The sequence below is a fragment of the Amblyomma maculatum genome, chromosome 3, assembly GCF_055883805.1.
Source record: "Amblyomma maculatum isolate TAMU_Amacu chromosome 3, ASM5588380v1, whole genome shotgun sequence".
NCBI classification, from domain to species: Eukaryota; Metazoa; Arthropoda; class Arachnida; order Ixodida; family Ixodidae; genus Amblyomma; species Amblyomma maculatum.
In genome coordinates this window covers 54,380,085-54,403,695 of record NC_139346.1, presented here as the reverse complement: position 1 = coordinate 54,403,695, position 23,611 = coordinate 54,380,085, and the positions used below count along the sequence as shown (strand labels likewise).

Sequence of the window (23,611 nt, the reverse complement as noted above, 5' to 3'; positions counted from 1 at the left end):
CAATTTAAGGACAAGCAATAGCAGGGATGGTCCATGCTGTGAGAACTTTTCCTTCCCTTGTGTTTGTCTTTTTTTGTGCTGCAGTTATGTAGAAGCCATGCAACCAACATACCCAAAAACCTTGTTTTTCTATGTATTTGCTTTGGTGCTGCCTATAGTGCATGTGAAATGGGAGAAGGTGGACTGCTGGAAAATAAACTTTGTGGCTTTTTATTTTCAAAAGCGCCGCTTTTAGCAGCGAAGTGTGTCCAGGAAGCCCTTCTTTGATTCACGCTGGTGGGCGTTGTAAATCATAATGAGTGCGATGGTACATGTCACACTTAAGATATACATGAACTATGCACGGAAGAATATGCTTGTTTATGCAGGCCAGTTTAAAAATTGGAATTTTTGGTGCGCAGGTGTGCCTCCAATATCTCGAAAAGAAAATCTTGCCATCTGTCCAAGCCATCGGCTGTGCGGCATTTCCCTTTCTGTTGCGAGGTGGAAATCTGTGGTAATGGGCAGCGTAAGCAGCAGTTTTATGCTTCTCGTTTTTTTTTTCTAAAAATAAAAGTTGATTTGCACACCAGATAAATTTTCATTTCTTGCTAGGTTCAGTATAAGAAAGCACATTATATCATACAATTTGTCCTCGGGAATAGCTTGTGTTCTGCCCTTGAGAAGAGGCTGAGTGGGGAGATAAAAAGGCCCCTCCTCAAGATAGGAGACAGAGATGGAGGATGGAGAAAAGAACGACGGCAACTGGTGATAAATGGAGGATTTGGTCGTAAATCAGAGGTGAGCGAGGATTGCGACTGGGGGCAATCCTGTCGCACGATGATTGGTAAGGTGGGTAAAGTAACCAAATGACGTAGTCTAAACGTGTTAGTCGTACTAGCTGCTCCTTCTGTAGACAATACTAATCACAGCGCATATTCAGCAGAGCGAATTGCGCTGATCACGGGGTGTTTTTAACTCATTCAGCTCCTTCAGCTGCTCATATGATATCCTCTTTGCTCATTCACTTTTTAAAAAGCGCGAAATTCTAAAGAACTTAAAAACATATGAATTCCTAAAAAAATTAGGACAGATTGTTTCATTCTGAAAAATATATTTGTGGAATAGTCGGCAGTCGAAATATTTCCGAAAATATAATTTTAATGACAACTGCGAAGGTTAAAAAAGAAATAAAACATGCTAAAAAAATCGCCTGCCTATTTTTCGAAGCTTCGAAGTCGTAGCTACCTGTCAGTACTTTCTTTCAGTATAAAAGATTGCACCTCATTTGTTGGTCTTTGCGAGGCGATAGTGGAGAGTCGACTCAGCTGCAAAGACTTAGATCAGCTTATGACGGCGGATTTTTAAACGCCCGAGTAACCAAACCGAATATGCCCAATATTTCTAGCAAGGTTTTACTGCAAGCAATAAAATATTGTTATAGAGAAAACGTAACACGCATACTCTAATAGCAAAAATATACATTTCCAGGTTCCTCTTATGGCACCATGACGCATTACACAGCCTTAGGAAAGAGAGGTAAGAATTTTATACATTATGCATACTGCAGATATCTCGAACAACATCCGACTTCCGTTTTAATTATTATATAACTGCCGCTTAAGTATTGTTCACTTAGTAGTCTTCAAAAAAAAATGAGCTTTTAAAATCACAGTAATTGTCACGGTGTGAAGTCTGATCAGAAGTCACCGCGAGACACAGGAGTCACAGAAGTCACAGTGCACAGAGCGGCAGAAAACTAGCACGCCCGCTTCAACGGGAGAACTTCAGTTTCTTCGCCTCGAGGAGACGATTCGGTTTCTTCGCCTCGAGGAGGCACACGCTCGCTATCAGCGCAGAGGGAAGACAAAGAATGCACCGTGTCATTGCCCCCCCGGGTACATGAAGGATCGCCCTGATGCTGGAGTTGTGGGTAGAGATAAGACAAAAAATCATTGCACTAAGGGCAGCTGCTCGCACACAGAAAGAGTCAACACTATCGGTCGTAATACGGTTTCAGGCGGACAACGTGGACCACGTCCGGGAGCGTGGAGCGTCGGGGTTTTTTAAATCAATTAAGAATGACCTCGTAGGTTAGGTCCCCAACTTGTGTTACCACTTTGTACGGCCAAAGTACCGGCACAGGAGTTTCTCTCTGAGGCCTCGTCGATGGACAGTAATCCAAACCCAGGCATGGTCTCCAGCTGTGTACCGGGCGTCACGTTGTCGGAGGTTGTATCGTTGGGCATCGCGGCGTCGCTGATTCTGAATTCACAGTCTGGCAGCTGACGCGCCTCTTCAGCGAGGTGCAGAAAGGTATGAACATCTGTTTGTTTGTTGTCGTCGTCTAGATGTGGTAACATGGCATCAAGCATCGTGGTCACCTCACGGCCATAGACCAGACGGAAATGTGTCATGTTCGTTGTTTCTTGGACCGGCGTATTGTATGCAAACATAACCTACGGAAGCACCTCATCCCACTTTTTGTGCTCTACGTGGACGTACATTGAGAGCATGTCGGCGAGCCGCTCGTTTGAGGATGGTATGGTGTCGCCTTCCTGTGTTCAGTATGACTGTGAATAAAAATCTGCTGCAGCAATTCGGATGTAAATGCGGCTCCTCTGTCAGTGATCAAGATCTCCGGTGCGCCATGGCACAGGACAACACAATTTATGAAAAACCTTGCAACCTCTAAGTGTTGGGTAGCGCGGAGGTTTCCGCGTATCGTGTAAGGTAATCCGTAGTAATAACGACCCACCGATTACCGGAGTGTGAAAGGGGAAATGGCCCCTGCATGCCCATGCCCATCTGCTGGAAAGGCCACGATGATGGGTCTATTGGCATCAAGAGTCCAGTGGGCTTAGGCGCGGGCACCTTACGACGCTAACAGTTGCGACACGTTTTCACATAATATGAAACGTCTGAGTTAAGTCGAGGCCACTAGTACTTTTCCTTGAGCCTTGCAAGCGTGCGGATGACTCTCACATGCCCAGAAATTGGTTCATCGTGGCAAGTTTGTAAACTTTTATCACGTAGACACATAGGTACAACACAATCAGGTACGGAATTTGGCTGGCGGAAAAGTTTTTCTTCATGAGAACACCATCGCGCACACATAACGATGACAGAGCACGCTTGAAAGCTCTCGGAGTGGTTGTACATGAACCGTTTAGATAGTCCATGATGTGATGAATTTCTGGATCTCCCGATTTTCTTTCAGCGAGGCAGTCTGTGCTGATGGCGTTTAACAGTATGGAATCATCAGGAATTTTATCAGCGGGGAGATCTACAGGGGCCTGCGAGAGGCCAGACTTGTACGTTTCAGTTATATCGAGCTCCTGTAGTCAGAGACTTCATCTTACAAGACGGGCTGAAGGGTCCTTCAGGGTTGAAAGCCAACATAGGTCATGGTGGTCAGTGACCAATTTGAACGGTTTCCCATAAAGGTTTCCCGTCGCCCACATAATGTCTAGACGTTCTTTCTCTGTTGCAGAATAGTTTGATTCCGCTTTAGACAGACAGGGACTGGCGTAAGCGATCACGTGTTCTGGGCCGCACTGGACTTGAACTAGAACGGCGCCCAGGCCTATGTTGCTTGCATTGATGTGAAGCTCTCTATGGGCGTTTTCGTCGAAGTGAGCCAAAATGGGTGGTGTTTGTAGGCGGCGTTGAAGCTCTTTGAATGGTTGTTCTTGTGGTGTGTCCTAAGTGAAAGGCGTGTCTGTCTTCGTCAGACGTGTTATAGGCTCCGCAAGTCGAGCGAAATCTTTGACGCTTGCGCCGGTAGTAGGCACATAAGCCAAGAAATCGTCGAACAGCTTTCTGGTCTTGAGGCGGAGGGAAGTTGGCAATAGCCGTCATCTTCTCTGGATCCGGCAGGACACCAGCTTGACTTACGACGTGCCCCAAGAACTCCAGCTCCGTATAAGAAAATGACACTTCTCATTCTTTAACGTAAGGCAAGAGGATGTTATGGCTTGCAAAACAGTTTCAAAGCGCCGAAGGGGCTCCTCTAACGTTGGAGCGGAGACCACAACGTCGTCAAGGTAAACGAGATATTTCTGCCACTTGAGGTCTGCAAGTACGGTGTCCATAAGCCATTGGAACGTAGCCGGCGCAGAGCAGAGACCAAAGGCCATTGCCTTGAACTCTTAGAGCCAATCCGGAGTAATAAACGCCGTTTTCTCGTGGTCCCTCTCATCTACCTCTATTTGCCAGCATCCGGATTTCAAGTCAATTGAAGAGAAATATTTCGCGGAGCAGAGACGATCCAGAGCATCGTTGATACGTGGCAAGAGATAGGCGTCTTTCTTCGCAACTTTGTTTAGCCGGCGATAATACACACAAAACCTCAGCGTACCATCCTTTTTTTTCATAAGAACGACAGGTACCGCCCATGGACGCCGCGAAGGCTGGATGACATCGTCGCGGAGCATCTCTTTCACTTGGCGGGTGATAGCGGCTCGTTCAGTCGGAGACACTCGGTAAGGTGACTGTCTGAGAGGTGGAACGGTATCATCCGTAATAATGCGATGTTTGGCGAGGTCGGTTCTGCCAACACGTGAAGAGTTAGAGATGGTCGCCCGATAGCTCTGGAGGAGCTCGTTCACTTGGCGATGCTGCAGTTTAGAAAGCTCAGGGTTAATATCGGAGTGTAACTCGGTGGTAGGCCTCTCCATCTCGACCAATGACAGCGTCGCAAGTCGAGACGCTTTTCGAACACGCGTGGTAACGCAAATATGGGCCAGTACAGTCGCAATGCTTGAATATTGGTGCTAACCTCCAAACGTTGTTAGTAGCCCAGGCAGCACAAAGCATTGGGCCAATGTTGTAAGTACGACGGCAAACAGTGGCCCTACATTGGGCCAGCCTAACCAGCATGCTCCCAACATAGGATATGCCAGTCAACACAATGTCCAACAGTGGCCCAGTCTAGCCAATGCTCTCCCAGTGTTGGCGCTGCCAGTAGCCAACACTGGCTAGCTTGCGCCAAGATGTACAGTGAGTTCCCGATATTGGCTCTGCCGTACATGCAGAATGTCTATATTGGACCGAAATTGCCGTTGTTCCTCCAATAATGGTCGCACCGGGTTTTAAAACTGGCTATAATGGGCCAAGCTGTCTTGCGTTCCTCCGTCATTGGGTTTTCCGTTTTTTAAAACTGGCTACAATGGGCCAAGTTGTCCTGTGTTCTTCCGGCATTGGATGTTCCGGTTTTTAAACATGACTACAATGGACAATGTTATCCTCTGTTCTTCCAGTTTTGGATGTTCAGTTTTTTAAAGATGGCTACAATGGACCAAGTTGTCCTGTGATCCGCCGTCGTTGGCCGTTCCTTTTTTAAAACTGGCTACAATGGACCATGTTGTCCAGTGTTCTTCCGTCGTTGCCCGTTCAGTTTTTAAAGCTGGCTACAATGAACCAAGGTGTCCTGTACGTTGACCGTTCCGTTGTTTTAAACTGGCTGTAATGGACCATTGCAATTTGTCTTGTGTTTTTCCAGTATTAGCTACCCTGTATGAAAACTGCCCACGATGGACCACTTTGTCCCCTGATCTCGCAGTTGTCTTTGCCATCCTAAAAACGCAGCTTTAATGGGCTGTCGAAGTGAATATTTTCCGTTCACCATTGAATCAAAACAATTTCTCCATTTTTATGGTTGAATACACGTGCGCTGGACGCCAAACCGCGGCATTTAATTCCGACAACAGTTCAGCCGATCGTTCGGACCACACAGAGTACCACGTACGGGACGACAATTACTATAACGCATTCAAGCACGTACCGCTGCAACTATCTGGATTCGTATTTTCGGTCCGCTCATATGCTGCGCACCTTTGGGGGCCAGCTATATGTGTTTACGGTTTTAGCCTATTGGCATGCATGCAGATTTCGTCGCAGGCGCATACGTTTGTCGCGTAATTATATCTAATGATAGCACGACCGTGCGACCACATATGTGTACCCCAGACCGGCTAGCACTCACGACCCAATATGCCTGTATTGGACGCCGATTACATCCCTGCATCTATACTTAACCTCTAGTACAAATCCAGTTGTCAGTGAGAACGCGCATAAAAATAAAATCGTGTCGCCATAGCATGTTCATGTGACATTAAATTAGTGATTAGAAGGTAGCTTTTTCATTGCCGAGAAGGAAAACATTGCCTCAAGTGGAAGGAACAAATGACCGTTTTCTCAGCGATGTTTTTGTTCTAGTCCTTTTGTATTATCCATAAGGAACTACGCGCAGCATCGTCTGTTTACCTGGAGAAAGGACCGAATACGATGTGTGTACTTTCTAGACGCAATCACTGGAAAATGAAAAGCCGGAAGACTCGCGAGGTTACCATTTTAGTTTTGGGCACTCACACGGTGGTAAAAAAAAATGACAGTTTTTCGTGCAGACTGCGAGCATGAAGGCCCCAGTACATTTATATGGCGCACAACATATATATCGCCAATAAACAAAAAATAGTTTTTTCCGCCTATTATTTTAGAGTTTGACCATTCCAACCGCGCTAGGCGGTGGCAATGGGAATAAAAAAAAACTGTACAGGAATGAAAATAATGTACGCTGTCGAGTCATTCGAAAAAACGAATGCAGCCTAGAAACACTGTTTTAATGAGGCAGTTTTTCATGCCCTTTCCAATTCTTTCATTCTACTAAAATGATTTGGAATACGTTGCTTGCTCATTGAACGTTGTCGTCTTTTTGTGCAATCCGCGTTAAGGTGAAGGTGATTGCGAAAAACGTCTGTGTGTTGCCTGATGCCACAGCGCATCAGGACCTTACGCGCACAAAATTGATTCTGAATCATTCATTGCTGTGTCTGTCATCGTCGATTTTCGAAGTCGAGACAAAACATGAGCGAAGAAATATTGTTACAGCTGGAGAATGATGAGGACGAAGTGGCGCGCTCGTTTGTGGAAGATTAAGAAAAAGAAGTGCGTCGAATGGGCGGCCCTCGTAGCCTTGCCCCTTTGCTGTTTATCAATGTATATATCTTTAATCCTCTTTTGTAAATATATTTCTCCCTGTTACAAAATTATATGCCAAAATTTAAAAACCTTGAACAATTCACAAATTCCGTAGAATGTTCAGAACAGCGCGGTGCGCTATAATTGGACAAAGGCTTTATCGATGTGGCCATAATTACTTGCGCAACAAAATTATGCAAGGTGTTTTAATGGTTTTGAAAGCTGAGGTAGTGTAGAATAGGTAGAAAAAGTTTGAACAATGTGAAAACTGTTTTTGTTTTCCTAAAAATTTTCAATGTTCGCTGTTTTCTGTAAATTAGCGCGATCGTATCTCTGTATCCAAATGTCATAAAATTATGAGCTTTAGTTGTTTGCGGATAATTATGCTGAGAACATATTGTGGAATTATTGCTGCTCTACCATGAACCTTTTCTGAAATAAAGGCCTGCAAATTAGGAAAATTTTTGTTTCTTGGGCCGATGTTGAGAATTTTTATAAAAACATCTACTCATACCTGGAACGCGAAGATTAACTGAATACAAATAAAAACATGTATATATTTAGTCGGATAACTTTCAGCTAGCTAACTTGAGCATAATTTGTATAATCTATAACCAAAGTTGGCCAGAATAGAAGAGAAGCTCGGAACTGCGCCTCTTTGACATTATTAATCAGTCATCACGCAACAATATATAATATTTTGAAGTAAATATTAAAGGTCGAACGACCATCCTTTGTTCGATCATAGGTGGCGAAAGGGAGGGGACGCGCGCATTTGTAGATGCACCAACTGTATGGATTTACGCAAGAATGTGGATGGTAGATGGGGAGGCTTTCTATTTTTTTAGAAAATGTTATGTCCGTGGTTGGCTTGAAGAAACAATGCGTTTTCAAACACACAAAACAAAACTATTTATTTAGAACTCGACTCGAGCTGTGCGCGCTGGCGGCCGCTCATCGGCACGGTCCGAAGTCACGGCTGGCCGGTGCAAGCAGAAAAGGGCTGGGTAAAGGAGGAATGAAATGTTGAGAGGGTCGTTGGTCCTTCATTCCCACGCGCAGCCCTTGCGAACACAACACCGCGGCGGGAATCGCGCGGTGGTTGGGCGGGTCGTTGTTCCCCCTCGCCTACGCGTCTACGTGCAAGACACAACAGACAGCATCCCCAGCTGCGCTGCTGTGCGGCCTCCTCCCGAAGCGTTCATTTCAGAGCTTGTTGAAGACGCTACAAGACTTGTGACAGCTTCTTAAACCTTTCTTTAATTTCTTCCCTCATTAAGTTTCTTTTTTATTGTGCTGTGCATAATTTTCTCTTGTGCCTATACATGTCCATGTGCTCCGGTTTGTGCTTGCTACATATCAGTGAATAGCTGAGCTGTGAAATGTCGCCGGAGTACGGATTACAGCAACGGCGGGATACCATCGGCACTATCGGACTCAGTGAACGCCGTCATCTTAGACCGTGAGTATATATCTTTGCAGCACGCCATTGCTTCATAATTGGTTCTATATAATCTCCTACCAATCCCAAATGTTCTCTTTCCGTATTCTCCTCGAAACAACTGCGCGAAGCATGACTTCAAGAACTAAGCGAATTTTCATCCGGGTTACATGCAAGCAAGTGCGTGGACTTATTTGCTGGCTGCGATATGAATAGCATTTGCGCCGAAAATAGAGGAGCCGTGCGTAACAGGTGTGTATGCCACCAACACGTGACAGAACACTGCAGGCAGCCATTTGCGCAGTTTTTTGACTGTGCAGCGCGCCGCAATCAATTAGCAACCAGATACTATGCGCCCGGCTTTGTACATATATTTTGGACAGCCTCTCTTCTGCGCGCAGGAAGCCATGTTCACAAAATTTTTGGATTTTGTTAAGAGTTAAGGGCAGTGTTTTGTTTTTAGATGTACAGACGAAGTTTTGAAAACTGTTCGTGCCGTCTGTGCAAGCGAATTTTACAGTGGGGCAGACATGTGCGTGATGCCGCTTGATGATTAGGCTATAATTAAGTCATAATGAACCTCCACTTTTATAATGGTTAATACCATATTGAGGAATTGAAAGCCGTGAACTGCGCAAGTGAGCCCCTTTTCAAAATTTTCTTAATCGACGCCCCCCTTCTGAGCCCGCGCCTTCAGGTGGGGGCGTTATCAGAAAGCGGCGACAATAGGAGAGCGATTTCGCAGACGCGCTTCGAAGGCGGGGGGAAATAACAATACAAGCAAAAAGGCACATCAGCCGTGTGTGCACTGCGTCCCTGTCACTGCAAAGTAAACAACGTGCACGCGGGACACATTGTACAAAACATTGACGGCCGCTATGAGGCAACCATATCGTCCGAAATATATTGCTCCCGAAGCGCTCGATCACGGCGCGCACTTTCAGGCGAAATTGGACAGGCCGTCAGGTCCGCCTGTTCGGCAATTACAGCTCTTTGTATCTCACGTACCGTACCGTACACATGAAGTGCACGCCATAGCCATCGTGCAAAAATGTTGAAACCGAAGCAGCGATCCAAGTATTCTAATTCTATAGGAAATCATTTGGGAGTAGAAAAGAGCAACTTAATATGATGTGCATGGTTCTTTAATGAACGATATGTATAAATGGACGGTTGAATAGTTACAGTAATGGAGTGTTCCGATAGAATTGTTTACGGCCGTGACCGCAATAAAGATTACTCATATTGCTCTTAGCTTTAAGCTCTGGCAATGATAAGCCCATCTAAAGAACCGACTGGCAGTGACAGGTTGTTTACAGCTGTTGATCAAAAGGTAGGCCATCATGCTATTATTGCAGGCATATTTGCTTCTTTTTGTACCTCTGTTTACTAAAACTTAATTTTGTTCCCCATTCCTAGGGACGCTGCACCTCTTACAACACTCACTGTTCAGTCGCTTTTATTCAAGGTACAAAAAGGAGGAAATGCGCATGCACTCATAGGATAGCCTGTCTTTCCGTTAACAGCTGCAAATAACACGCCACTGCTCCTCGGTACCTTGGATGAAGTTTTCAATGGGGTTACCTGAGATGCCTAGCAATTGCTGTAATATTTATACCAATCACTGCAGTGAAAAAGAAAGGTAACACTGCATCACTTTAACTGCTGCATGCACCTATAAACGTGCCTTAATTTATTGCCTATTCTTATAGACGCAGGACCTCTTGCTATAGGCTTTGTTCAGTAAGCAACCGTCTTTCATTGCTTCAATTTCTATCTCTCCACCACTTTCTTGTTGCTCTGGTTGTGATCATCTGATTTCATTGTTCAGATCATACTGTTTTATCATGTGTGAATGATTTAGCCTGCACATACATGCTTTCATTTTTTTAGATGCGCATCGAGAGCGTTTTCTACGTAGAAATGGATCGATTGAGTTGTATCACTGGTGCGAAAACCGACAACCCCCAGAAGATATGTGTCCTGTGGTTGGAAGGGCAATAAAGAAGAAGAAAATCAGCGGAAAAGCCTGCCTAAAAAAAAGGTAACACTGCATCACTGTAACTGCTGCATGCACCTTTAAATATGCCTTATTTTTATTGCCTATTCTTATAGACGGTGGACCTCTTGCTATTGGCTTTTTGCAGAAAGCAACCGTCTTTCATTGCTTCAATTCCTATCTCTCCACCACTTTTTTGTTACTTCGAGTGTGATCCTTTGATTTTATTGTTCAAATCATATTATTAAATCGCCGGTGAATGATTTCGCCTACACATACATGCTTTCATTTTTTTGGGTGCGCATCGAGAGTCTTTTCTACGTATAAATGGATCGATTAAGTTGTATCACTGGTGCGAAAACCGACAGTTCGGTACCCCCAGAAGATTTGTGTCCTGTGTGTGGCAGGGGTATAAAGAAGAGGATAATCAGTGGAAAAGCCTACTTAAAAACTTACAAAGATGGCGCAAAAGCAAAATGCTGATCAGGGTTAGAGTCTGATTACTTCTGTTATCCCATTTCACTTGCTAGGTGATGTGACATATATGAAGCACCTTAGTATAATTTGTGGTACACTCACTGAAAATTGTTTAGACATTAACTTTTTTCTCGTTCAATTATTTTGAGTGACGCACGAATTGGAATAAAACGAAGTCATCCTCACATCTAATGCCCATAGACATTAGATGCGTGGATGAGCTCATTAATTGTGTTCCTATGTGAGCATGCAATAGTTTGTCGAATATATTAATATGTTAAAGGTTGATTTTTTTACTGTTAACCGGAGTAATACATATGCTCCATATCATAGCATTATTCGCCTGTAGTTTGTATCTGCTCTTTCCTAAATTGTATTCTACAAAGTATACGTGTGTCATCTCGTACGTCTATTTAACTAGCGAACAATTTGCAATCGAATCCCTTTTATGATGTTGTTTCAGTTACAAATAATGTATGACAGTAGTGACAATATAGGTAGCTTTAGGTATAACATATAGCGCGAAAATCTTTAATATATGCGATGATATTTTTATGCACCGCATTGGCTAAACCAGCCTGTTTAAAGAGACGAAATGAAAACAAATATGGATGTCTTCGGACAGGGACAGTAATCGTGGTGCCATGACCATTTTTTTTTTTAATTAAATTTTCATATGTCGTGGGCTAATGTCTCGACACAAAGGAATGACCCTTAGGTTTGCCAGATGCGGCGTAGTATTCTCGAAAAAAAAAAACGCCTATCAGTAAAGCTTGAAAACGCCGTTTTTGTCGTTTCAAAAAGTTGCACGTCTGGAGGCCGGCTGGTTGCGTAAAATTTTGTCATGCACTGTTTTTTACTCACCGCATTTGGGTAACGTTTACTTGTATAAGAAGTATTAAAAGTGTGTTTCATTGATGCAGTTGATTTAGTAAAAAATCGCAAACTTTGCTTCAAGAACAACGCGCTACAAAAATGTTAATGTTCAATTTTACATACTGGCGTGACGCGTTGCGTTGTTTGCACTAAAACATTCTGTGTTTATTACGCAGGTCATATTGTTAATTTAAGGCAGAATTTGGAGCTCTAACCTGCTATGTGTGTTCTCTGTAACGCCACCAAAAGTATTATGCTGGGAAGCGATTTACTTATGATTGTAATTATAAAAATCACACATTGAAACATCATCTTCAAAAATATAGAATTGTTAGTGGTGGTCAAAGCTGAGAAATGGAATAATATATTAATAACCTAGATTGAATACTATTGCACCTAGGAATAAAAAAGAATGCAGGACAGAGAAAAAGTTCAGCCTTCACTTGCGTTCTGCCATGAAATTGACAGAAATAGTGAATTAATACCATTTTAAACTATATTAAGTATTTGTCCCAGAAGCAGAAAAAGGGGATATAAGCGCTGACAAGGTTTTAAATTTTACGTAAGGTAAAATGTAACTAAATTCAGCAAATACTAAATTGAAGTTTTGATGCCTACTCCATAAGGGGGAGCCATATAAGCACGTCTATAGAACAAAAACAAGCATTTTTATATTGCTAATATTACATTTTGCAGAATTCAATATATTTACTGACTCAAATTAACAAAGTACTTTGCATTGTTTCCACAGATTTTGATAAAAATTGATGTTGCAGCCGTTTCTTCAATTCTAATCAGTTTTCCTTTTTTTACCATTTTCTTACTTTTGTCCAATTTCAAAATAATATGCAGATACACACACAAATCTAGAGCTTCAAATTTTTTCAGAAATAAAGAATGGAACCTAGATAATGTAGAGACATAGTTTCTGTGCCAAGATATTATTGGATCTTGCAAGAATGCAGGCTGAGTTTGGCCATTATCAGCACAAGCACTCGGCTTAATATTTAATGTTATATTTTTAAACAGTATAACGCAACACTTTTTAGTCCGTGATATTTTTGAGGTACTGAAGATTTTTGAGAGGGATTTGAATAAAAATCGAAGATGATCTTTTTTTAATGGCAGCAAATTTGCCCTTTATTGCTGTTTTCGAATTCTCAGCAATTTTGATGCGTTGTAGAGAACATACCTAGTGGTCTGGAGTTTCAGATACTGCCTGGAATTAAGAACATGCGTCAGGAAGTGAAAACATATTTAGTGCAACCAACCTAATGCATCATATGCCAGTACATAAGGTTAAAAATGAATATTTTTGCAGCGTATCGCTTCTGAAGAAAAGTTTGCGATTTTTTAATAACTCAACTGCAAAAACAAAATAGGTTTCGAATAGTGTTTGTAAATATAACACCTGCATATATTTAGTGAGTAAAAAAGAGTAGATGACAAAATCATGGTATCCAAACTTGCAACATTTTGAAATGGCAAAAACAGCGTTTTCTACCTCTAGAGATATACCATACAATTGTTTTTTGTTCGAGGAAACTACGCGTATCTTGAAAAACTAAGGTTAATTCTTTTGTGTCTATATATTTGCCCACCACATATAAGGATTTCATTAGAAACGAAAGATGGCCATGGGACCTCGATTATGTTTCTTATCTAAGGCACCCATAATACGCTGTGAGAAAGCCAATATCAAGGGCTTTTTTAATATTCCATATTTCGAACGGTTGTGCCATCTAAGAAAATTTGAAAGCAAGGCACACCTTAGGTGTCGCCAGCCCTCACTTTCTGTTACAGCTGCATTGGCTAAGCTGGATTAATGCGTTGAGTACTTTATTTTAGCCACGAATATAGCGCTATTACGTGTCAATTTTAAAGAAAGGCCGCAGTGACGCAATTCCTGTAGAATTTGTAAGTGAAATCTGTAAACCTTACAAATCTACCCATATATATGATCTCTTGCAGGTTTTATTCAAGCTACATTACACCTGCTGCGCCCCATAGCTTGAGCCAAGGGTTTTAAATAAACCATTAGAAACAGACGATGGAAACCGGTGGTGCATTGCTGGCAGCCACTTGGGACAGCGCAGAAAATTTTTATTTTGTACGTAGGGAAGTGAGGTTATTCGCTTCAAGTACTAAATATTCACTTTAGCCAATAAGTAGGACTTAGAGTCGGTGAGCACGTTCGGAAACCCCTGTTTCAATATTTGCGGTTAGAAACCTCATGTGTACCTTTCTTTCTAGCTGCAGATAAATTCCGGGTTATGTAGATACCGAAACCATTACCAGCCCATTCGCGCACCTCAATTGTGCTGCTCACAACATGATTTTGAGCGGACAAAACAACCTGCCGCTATGATTGCTAGCCCCATGCATGAGTAAGGGTGATATGCTGGCGATGGTTGCTTCGCGTCGGCCCTTTGGCGCACATGAAGGCTCGAGTTACAATGAGCGCGCCGAACTTTGCAATGCGGATAATGACTACAAAGCGGTAAGGATATAAATGAGTTTAACAGTATTTTTCAGCTGCAAAATACAAATACAGTCTTGTTGGACGATGTGCTGGCGCGGACGAAGAAACCATAGGCAACTTGTAGGTCTAACGCTACACAGGGCTGTCGAGCCAAGCCAAGTCCTCAATTGTATTGTCCGGGAATCAGATTTCTGTATTTTCGTGGTTTCCTATTGTATCTGGCGTTCAAAATGCAGTCGTGAGGGTTCTTTATCACAAATAATCAAACGTGGTTTGTGCCGGTACTCTTCAAAGTAGCAACACCATTTTTTGTGCAAGTCATTAATCAGTAATTTAGGTAAATAATGTCAATTAAGGATTCCAAACAAAACCTTTTCTGTGGCGCTCAAGGTAGCTTCCAGCAATATATATCTGGGCGCGCTTGCACAAAACAATCTTAAGACTGTCTTAGCTAAGTCCAGACTTAACTGTAGTCTAAAGAATAGGCCACTAGCATGGCCGCTCAAGACTGGGCTTCAGTCCTGACTTGAATAAGTCGCTTGTATGATTACGACTCTAGTGCTGTCTTGGTTAAGACACAAGGATGCCAGGTGTCTAAGTAAAGAAATTAGGTAAATACAGGGATGCGCTGGCACTGTCCTTGCTGTAAAATGTACACATTCCGTCAAACTTGCGTTGTGTAAAATCCGTGCCATTGCTTTTTGCGGCTTAAGATTGTGTTGAGGAAAAATGCCCCAAGTGGTTACTGAGGCCCTTCTGAGAAGCCACTCTGGTGAACATGAACCCGCAGCGTTCGACGTTCGGAACACGAGCCGTCTTAAATAAGCTTGATCTTTCTAAAGACACCATTTAAGTCTGGACTTAGCTCGTACTTTATCGTGCAAGCCGGCCCTGGTTTCCTTTGCCTGCCTCCGAAATGTTTTTTTTTTATCCCTTGGATCAAATTTGCTTGGACAAGCAGTATATGTGTAAAAATGATGCACCTGTGAGCTACCCATTTAAGCGAGCTCCCGTTTAAGTAAACTACCCACAAAACCAGGCAAAAGCGTATATCAGCTAACCAGCGGCCAGTGCAGCAGTCGTGGGCTTAGATTGCTTGTGTATATTATATCTAGCCATTTAAAAAAAATGCAAATGGTCGCCGAACAGTCTCTTGGTAACGATATTTAGTATAAACTGTTTGCACATCGCAGAAAGCGTAGGAGCGGCAAAAAACTAGCGCGCCAGTCATATGCGGAGACAGCCGACAATCAAGCACTGATTCCTAGTGTGGGATGAAACACTGGCTGTCTCTGCCGTATTGCTGTGGAGGCGATCAAAATGCAACAGGGAACATCCTATGCAATGTATGTGCGTCTTTCATCCTAATAAACCCAAGGCAGCTGAAACTAATCTGGAACTCATCAGTATAGTGTTTCTCATTGACCATGAATTTCGGTACATGAATCCTGGAATTTTATACATCTTCCTAAAATAATGCGCGCGATTTTATATACCTCGTAATAGTGTTGTAAATTTTGTTTCCTCATTGTTTTTGTGCAGGTGCCATTTGCGAAAAAGTTGGGGTGGACGATTTGGAGGCACACGCATTTATTCGCAGGTGGCTGCCTGGTTCCTGTGACAGGGGGGGGGGGTGGAAGAAAAAGGCGTTATGCTGAAACCTCCCCTGGCGAACCAGGCATGCCACCTGTGAATGCAATTGCAGGGTCAGCCCCCTCACTACGCCTATGAGTGTGCCCTCCAGCTCCCTGGCCCCTTCCACTTCCCGAGACCCCGCCCTGCCCTCACCAACCCTGCCACTGCCCCGCTAACTGCTGCTCTGTGTGCCCTCAGCGCTGGCTAGTAACAACTGCCGTCTATAGTAACAATTGCAATAAATATTATCTTTTTGTGAACCATGCCCTTGTTTTGTGAATATCTTCTGGTTGCTCATGAGCGACAATTCGAATTATTATGGCCACTCCTATTTTAAAGGCCATTATTGTCCCAGCAAGTTCGATGTGCTGTCACGAATATGGCTAGAATGAAAAAGGCTGCATTTTATGGCCTGCACAGGCAGTGCCACAAAATGTGTAATCTTGACATCATCAATGGTACATGAATGGAGTAGCCGGTGTACCCATAAACCATTGGATTAATATTGGTATCGACAATATGCGGCATGAATGGAGTAGCCAGTGCACCTGCAATGGCTAACCATTGGTATGATATTGGTATTGACAATGGGCCATCAATGGAATAGCTGGTATTAAACAAATATTGGTAATACAATGATGGTATAATGCTGACAGTATTGGCAAGAATCATGGTGCATGAATGGAAAGTCTAATATTGTGCCTACATTGGTGGCTCCAGCTTGGTTGAACACTGGACCAATCTTGGAACGAAAGATGGGCCAAGAATGGAGAATGTAGTAAAATGCCCAAATGCCAATATCAGTCCAATATTGATGCCATTCTTTTCGAGTGATGAACCATTGTTGGACCAATGCTGGTGTGCTGCTTGGGTAGGACATCTGTTTTGCCTTCTTCGAGGCGAATGACTCCTCTAGCTACAGGAAGACTCCGTTCGAAAAGCAAGATGTTTGCTCTTCATGACACCTTCAAAGTTTCGCAGTGTCTTCGCAGCCACAGACAACATCACACTGGAACGGGGCGGAATAGTGACGTGATCATCAAGAATGTGCATTGCTGTCAGTCGCTCTGAAGCACTGTGTATTGCGTTCACAGTCAATAAGGTCACTGACTTAGTCTACAGGTCGATAACGGCTCCAATCTCTGCTACGAAATCCATGCCAAGGATGACGTCGCGAGAACACTGAACAAGTACGACGAAGGTTGCTAAGTACGTTTCTTCTTGCACTGTTACCCTAGAAGTGCAGGTACCGGTTGGCGTTATGAAGTGGCCTCCGCAAGTCCGAATTTGTGGTCCTGTCCAGGGTGTAGTCACCTTTTTCAGAGTGGCGGCGAAAGGCCCACTCATTACAGAATAATCAGCTCCGGTATCCACGAGCGCTGTCACGTCAGTTCCGTCCACTGAAATGTTCAGGTTGGCGGTTGCAGCTGTGGTGTTGCTGGTAACGGCTGCGGTATGGTACAAGATGATTTTGTGTCGTCGGAGAACTGGAGCGCCGAGGCAGCGAATCATTGTGAGGTGTGTCGTGTCGTCGTGAAATGGAGTGACCATCCGGTTGCAGCGGTGCAGCAGCTTGAAAATTTCGTCGATGAGCAACCTTCCCTAAAAAGGTTGCCGCTTCTTGTTTTCCCGACGGGTGCTAGGGGAGCGGACCCGCGTCAGGCCGGTATTTGCACGTGTCTGCGAGGAGTATTAGTGTGAAGAAGGTGATCGCGACTGGTCATAAGGCATTCCGGATGCTTCAGCGAAGTACGCGTCAATGGCAGGGGGTTGTTCACCACGTTGCGGCTTTCGCGTGTCGACGCTAAATCCCGGTAGACCCATTCGTCGGTGATAGCAATCGCGGAACAGGTGACCAGCTTCGCCACAGGGAAAGCACAGCGGGCGATTAAACCGAGTGCGCCAGACGTCGGTTTTATGTGGACGCACCTGAGAAATTCGAGCGGGAAGTGCTTGACGAGTGTATGCAGGGGCTGCTTGGTGCTAACTCGGAGGTGGACAGGCACGACGAGTGACTGCGGCGTAGGTCATGGCCTGTAGTGGCATTGTCGGAAGTGGATCGAGTGGATTCGGTGCCTGGTTGACCTCTTCCCGAACCATCTGAGAAAGGCAGGATACTTGAGGGGGTGCTACCGTCGAAAATAGTTTTGCAGCTCCTCGCGTACAACGGCCCGTATGGTCTCGCGGAGCACGTCAGTCCTTCCAATGTCGGCGATGGCGGCGGGTATAGGGATGGACGGCCGCTCGTAGTGCTTAGATGGCGTCTCTAGCGCCTTCTCAATAGCAGTGGCCCCGGACACAAAATCCCCGATGGTCTTGAGGGGAGATGGCACTAATCCGACGAAGACCTGTTCCTTAATTCTCATCATGAGATAGCGAAGTAGTTTTTTTTGGACGTGTTTGAATCACCGCGACGGAATAGCCTCGTCATGTCCTCGAAGTAAACGGGGGCGCTCTCGTGAGGGAGCTAAACTCTCGTCTGTAGGAGAGCAGCTCGGCGCCTTCTTTGCGAAGAACGGTGGTGAAAGCTTGCAGGAACTGGTCCTTGAAGGAACTCCACGTTGTGATAGTAGTCTTATGATTTTCAAACCATGTGCGAGCTGCACCATCCAGCGAAAAAGTACAGGCTGCAGATTCTGGTCGTAGCCCCAGCTATTGTACTAGGCTACTCGCTCAAATGTATCTAGCCAGCCTTCCGGGTCGTCGCCGGGAAAGGCTTGAAAGATGGGTATCTCCCGCGGCTGCTGACACACGGAGGGGGCAGTGGTATCTACCTGCGTAAGTATGGGTGATTGTGTTGTCGCCGAAGGTGGTGCTGGCGGCGATGGTGGCGGCCTCGCAGTACGAGAAAATTACAGAGGCACAAATTCGGGATCAAGACCTCGAAGCCGTCGGCTACTTTGATGGGTAGGCGTAATCTCGATGGTAGGAGATCCCTGAGGGCTGGAGTCTCGGCTGGTTGGAGGTGTCGAAGCATGGGTTGCATTACCCAGCACCTCCACCAGATGTCACAGTGTGAAGTCTGACCAGAAGTCACCGCTGGACACAGGAGTCAAAGAAGTCCCTGTGCACAGAGCGACAGGAAACTAGCAGGCCCGCTTCAACAGGAGAACTCCAGTTTCTTCGCCTCTAGGAGACGACCTTCAGCTTCTTCGCCTCGGGGAGACACACGGTCGCGATCGGCGCAGAGGGAAGACAAAGAATTCACCGTGTCAATATAACACATATAATTAAGGGCACATCCTGGAATTAGCGCACCAGTTTAAATAGACATTGTAATATAAACGCCCTAGCCTTTTATACTAATTGTACAACTTGCACAAAGTAAGCATCGCCGTGTTGAACGATGCTCATGGTAGGTAGGTATGAAAAGAAGAGAGATTCTATAAGATAGTTCCCATTCCTCAATACTCATGTTCAAAGGCACAATGTGTTTGGCAGAAATGGGTCCTAGGACAAGGGTCTTTGAGCTAATGATGACAAGTTTGTAGTTACATATTACTAGGCTGATACTCATTAAATGAAATAAATTTTGATGGTTGTAATTCGTATCAGCAAAATAGTCAAATTTATACTGAAATATGTATGCACACTTAAGTTGAACGATCGCATTTATGTTAGTGAAAAAACATTCTCAATATTAACACTAAAGCAATACACAACCCTTTAGGTGGTTACATTGAGTGGCTGCAAAAGGTGTTATAAATATCAGTGCCGGAAACAACATTTCCATTATTAGGCGGTATTGCATTACAATTTTTTACGATATTCCTACTAATTTGCGAAATATTAGGGTGTCACCACAATGAAAATCATTAATCTAGTGTCAGTTTATTTTTTACTACTTTAGCAGTATATGCATCTATGGATTGAAATATTTTGTAAAATATAGTGACGGTGAAGTTTGCTGCCTGTGCCGTGAATTGAGTATAGCCTGCACGTTCAAGTATTCAATCTTTATGCCAGTTATAAAAACATTGCACAAAAGTCAACAAATATTTTGCCACGCAATATTTCTGTTTTCAACGCTGTTGCAACACCCGTCCTTCCAACAGCGTTTCCATCAGTTCTGTTGAAACTAATCCTAGTAAGCTATAAAACCGAAGAATCAATTCCAGAGTTATTGTAGTCTGTATTTCGGAAGTTAATTTATGATGAACATTCTGTGAGCAGCCAAACCGTTCACCAGAAATTAATCAGCCTTGCCAGTGTGGCGCAATAGTTAGGGCACTCGACTACCACGCCCATGGAGGCGGGATCGAATACCAACCACGGGGGCCGCATTTCGAAGGAGACGAAAGCTGAGGCTGCCATGTTTTTGCCCGTTGAAGAACCTCAGGCGGTCGAATATTTCGGAGCCCTCCGCTACGGCATCTCTCCTAGCCTAAGTCGCTTTTGGACGTTAAACACCCTAAATGAAACCAAACCAGAAAAGAATACCCAAATTGCGCCAGGATATTATTCTGTACCTTGAGACATTCTTTGCCTAAAAATGTGAAAATGTACTACAGTGTGAACGCGGTCGTAGTGCCATATGGTGGAAAAAGAGAAGTTTATTCTTCAGAGACTGATGGGGACACCAAATAACAAGAGACATTTTTGCAGTGTCTTCGGAAAGTTCGAAAATGGATGCAACAGGCCACTACATTACCGCCGTCCGCTACATCTACACTGCATGTAACAATGGTAAGGGAGCTGACATTACTGTATTTATGCCATTTGAAATAGGCGCAAGACATACCGACGTGAACGCTCTGAAAAATTTTTGCATATTACAACGCCTGTGCCTTCACTTTTCTCGGTCCTGTGTCTCTTTCGGGCTATTCCACAATGTTGCCATGAGCCGTGGGTGTAAAACATGCTGGGCTGATGTAAATGTGCGAAAAGCACTAATGATTAGCCGCGTCCTATACACGTGACATAGTGCACTCCGCCATTTTGTGTATCTCAGTAATAAAAAAGGCGTCCTAAATGCGCATCGATCATTCCTCTTTTCGTGCATAAAATTGTGAACTGATGCGCAGGCATCAGTGAGCTGAACGCAAAGGCTTGATGTTTAAAAGAGGAATGTTGTATATGCTGAGTACACAATAAATTCAATTACAAAATAAATAGCTGCAGCAATAAAAATAATATTTACATGTATGAAACTAGAACAAAAAGAACATATAGGCACGCGAACAAAATGAGTTCGCCTTTTACAGAGTACTGTTTTTCACTTTCTTCTGATGCATTATTATTATTCCAAGCGCGAGTCCGCGGGACGAGTATCATGATTAATTTGCTTTACCAATGTCCATTTCGCATGACACCAAATTGTGCATGCTTTTGCCTTGTATGGCGAAGTCATTGCGCAGGTGTATATGGTGAGTTTTGACGTCGTGTCGAGTGGCAAATAGTCAGTGGTATACCCCGGGAACTTATAATTTATCTGTCAGAAGAACTTACTTTTGGATTCCATAGTCCAAGTTATACTCGGCGTCAACATTAATTTCCCAGATTGGCCGTTTTTAGACAGAAAGATGCGCAGAAGTAGACATGCGGCGGGTAAACACTATAGTCGTGACGAACACGTTGCGAAGACTAGTGTAAGACGAGGGTGGCGTAATTAGGTAGATGTAAATGATAGATACTATTAAAACAGAAAGTGAATGTATTTGGCGTCCACGCACGCAAATGTTTATGTTGAGCTTTAAACAGTAGGATTCAATGAATGTAGATCTTCTTTCATTTGTACATACCATCATCATCGTCCCGCGGCGCCGGCTCCGGCGCGCGCCTGGGTTCGTGATCGGATTAAAACGCTAGACAAGGCTTCGCTGTCCTTGCCGTCACGACCTCGCCGTCTCGACCTAGCCTTTTTTTACAAGTGGTGGAGGTGAAATTGTATCCCCTTGCTGCCTTGGGCCCTGCCTCTCGCTGGAGCTACGTTCCGGTCGCCGTTTGGCAACTGCCACCATCGCTATGTCTACCGACAGTACCCACGAACAAGCTGGACCCTCTACCTCGACTGCACCACCCCCTCCGACTGTGCCCACACGACAACGCGACCCGCCGCTGTTCGCTGGTCGTCGCGATGAAGACGTCGGTGACTGGCTTGACACCTACGGACGCTGCAGTGCCTACAACCGGTGGGACGATGCTTTGACATTTCTCAACATCTCTTTTTACCTTATTGAGGTCGCCAGGACATGGTTCATCAACCGCGAGCCCCACACAACCAACTGGACTACCTTCAAACAGCAATTCCGACAGTACTTCGCCGACCCGGCAGTTCGGACTGAGATCGCGAAGACCAAGCTCGCTTCACGCCGTCAAGGTCCTGATGAGTCATATCCGTCTTACATAGAGGCCATACTTGCACTCTGCCGGCGTATTAGTCCCACCATGGCGGAACATGAACGAGTACACCACGTCTTGAAAGGAATCAATTCTACGGCGTATAACATCCTAGTTGCTCAGAATCCTTCAACTATTGATTCCATTATTACGACCTGCCAACGCATCGACCAGCTGCAGTCCTCCCGATTGCAGCCCGCCAACGCTACTGGCCCGACCTATGCTGATCTCGACCTGCGGGCACTTATTCGAGCCATCATCCGCGAGGAGCTCCAGGCCCTCAAGCCTGTCTGTCGACACGGGTGCGATCACTCTTCCGCAACATCTAATGACGCAGGTCTCCGCAGCATCATCAAAGAAGAGCTGGCAACAATCACCGTACCTATGACATCTGGCCCTCCGGCACCCCGCTCAGCACCGACTTACGCGCACGTCGCAGCATCCCCCCCTCGTTTAGCTCCCCCGCCTCGACCGGCACCAACCTACAATCACGTCAATGCAATAGCGACGGCTCAACCTGCACCACCCTATTACGCACCTTGGCGCCCCTCCCGACCAATTTGCAATTACTGTGGCATTAGAGGACATATATCCCGCGTCTGTCGTCGCCGCCTCCAGAACAAGCGCCGTGGTTGCGATAGCTTTGAAAGTGACATCCCTCCAACGTCATATTTTTAACGCCGGTTTACTCCAAGCCCACTTCGAAGATCATCCCCACCTCCAGAATTCTCGTCTGAGCCTCGTGGAACCCATGCATCATGACGTCGGTCCCTTTCCCCATACCGCCGCTCAGTTTCCCCTCTCCGACCCGCAACAACTATCCCTGTCCATCATCCGGAAAACTAAGCGTTGCAGTTTCCGGAGGTCAAACTGCACTCTGAGAACTTACCAAAAGTCCTCCAGATCGCCCGTATAATGTGATTTCTGTTTTCGCTGAACGATTACCGGTCGAAGCATTGATTGATACAGGAGCTGCAATGTCTGTCATTCACGCTGATTTGTGCTACCGTTTGCGAAAAGTGACGACACCATATGACGGGCCTGAACTCCGTGGAGCCAATGACGTCCCTTTGCGCCCTTTAGCAAAGTGCACTGTACGAATTGTTATTGACGGCGTCCGCCATCATGTGCAGTTTGCTGTGCTCTCACCATGTGCGTATCTGATGATTTTAGGATGGGATTTTTTGTCAACCGCTTCGGCGTTAATTTCTTGTGGCGACCGTGTTATCCATATGACAGACAGCGATTTTTCATCTGAAGTTTCTGAACGACATCATCCCCTCGTTGCCGCCGCTGATACTATTTTGCCTCCCCAGTGCGAAAAACTGCTTACCGTTGTTTCTGACCACATCACTGACGGCGACGTACTCATCGCACCATCTCATCATCATCTTGCACGCGG

General features: G+C 44.8%; 1 protein-coding gene and 1 long non-coding RNA gene across 2 annotated transcripts in view; both read left to right on the top strand.

Annotated features, from left to right (window-relative positions):
* Window positions 1-412: 412 nt before the first annotated feature.
* Window positions 413-23,611, top strand: part of LOC146194778 (uncharacterized) — a 98,787-nt gene continuing 75,588 nt past the window's right edge. The window contains exons 1-3 of the mRNA XM_084596119.1: window positions 413-508; window positions 1,471-1,518; window positions 20,476-20,556. Of these exons, the coding sequence (XP_084452245.1) occupies window positions 1,488-1,518; window positions 20,476-20,556 (112 nt within the window). The 5' untranslated portion in view covers window positions 413-508; window positions 1,471-1,487. The remainder of the gene's footprint in view (window positions 509-1,470; window positions 1,519-20,475; window positions 20,557-23,611) is intronic.
* LOC146194779 (uncharacterized) lies at window positions 8,285-16,080 on the top strand. The gene is made up of 3 exons (XR_014705479.1): window positions 8,285-8,422; window positions 10,295-10,445; window positions 15,778-16,080. It is a non-coding gene; the product is annotated as an uncharacterized LOC146194779 (long non-coding RNA).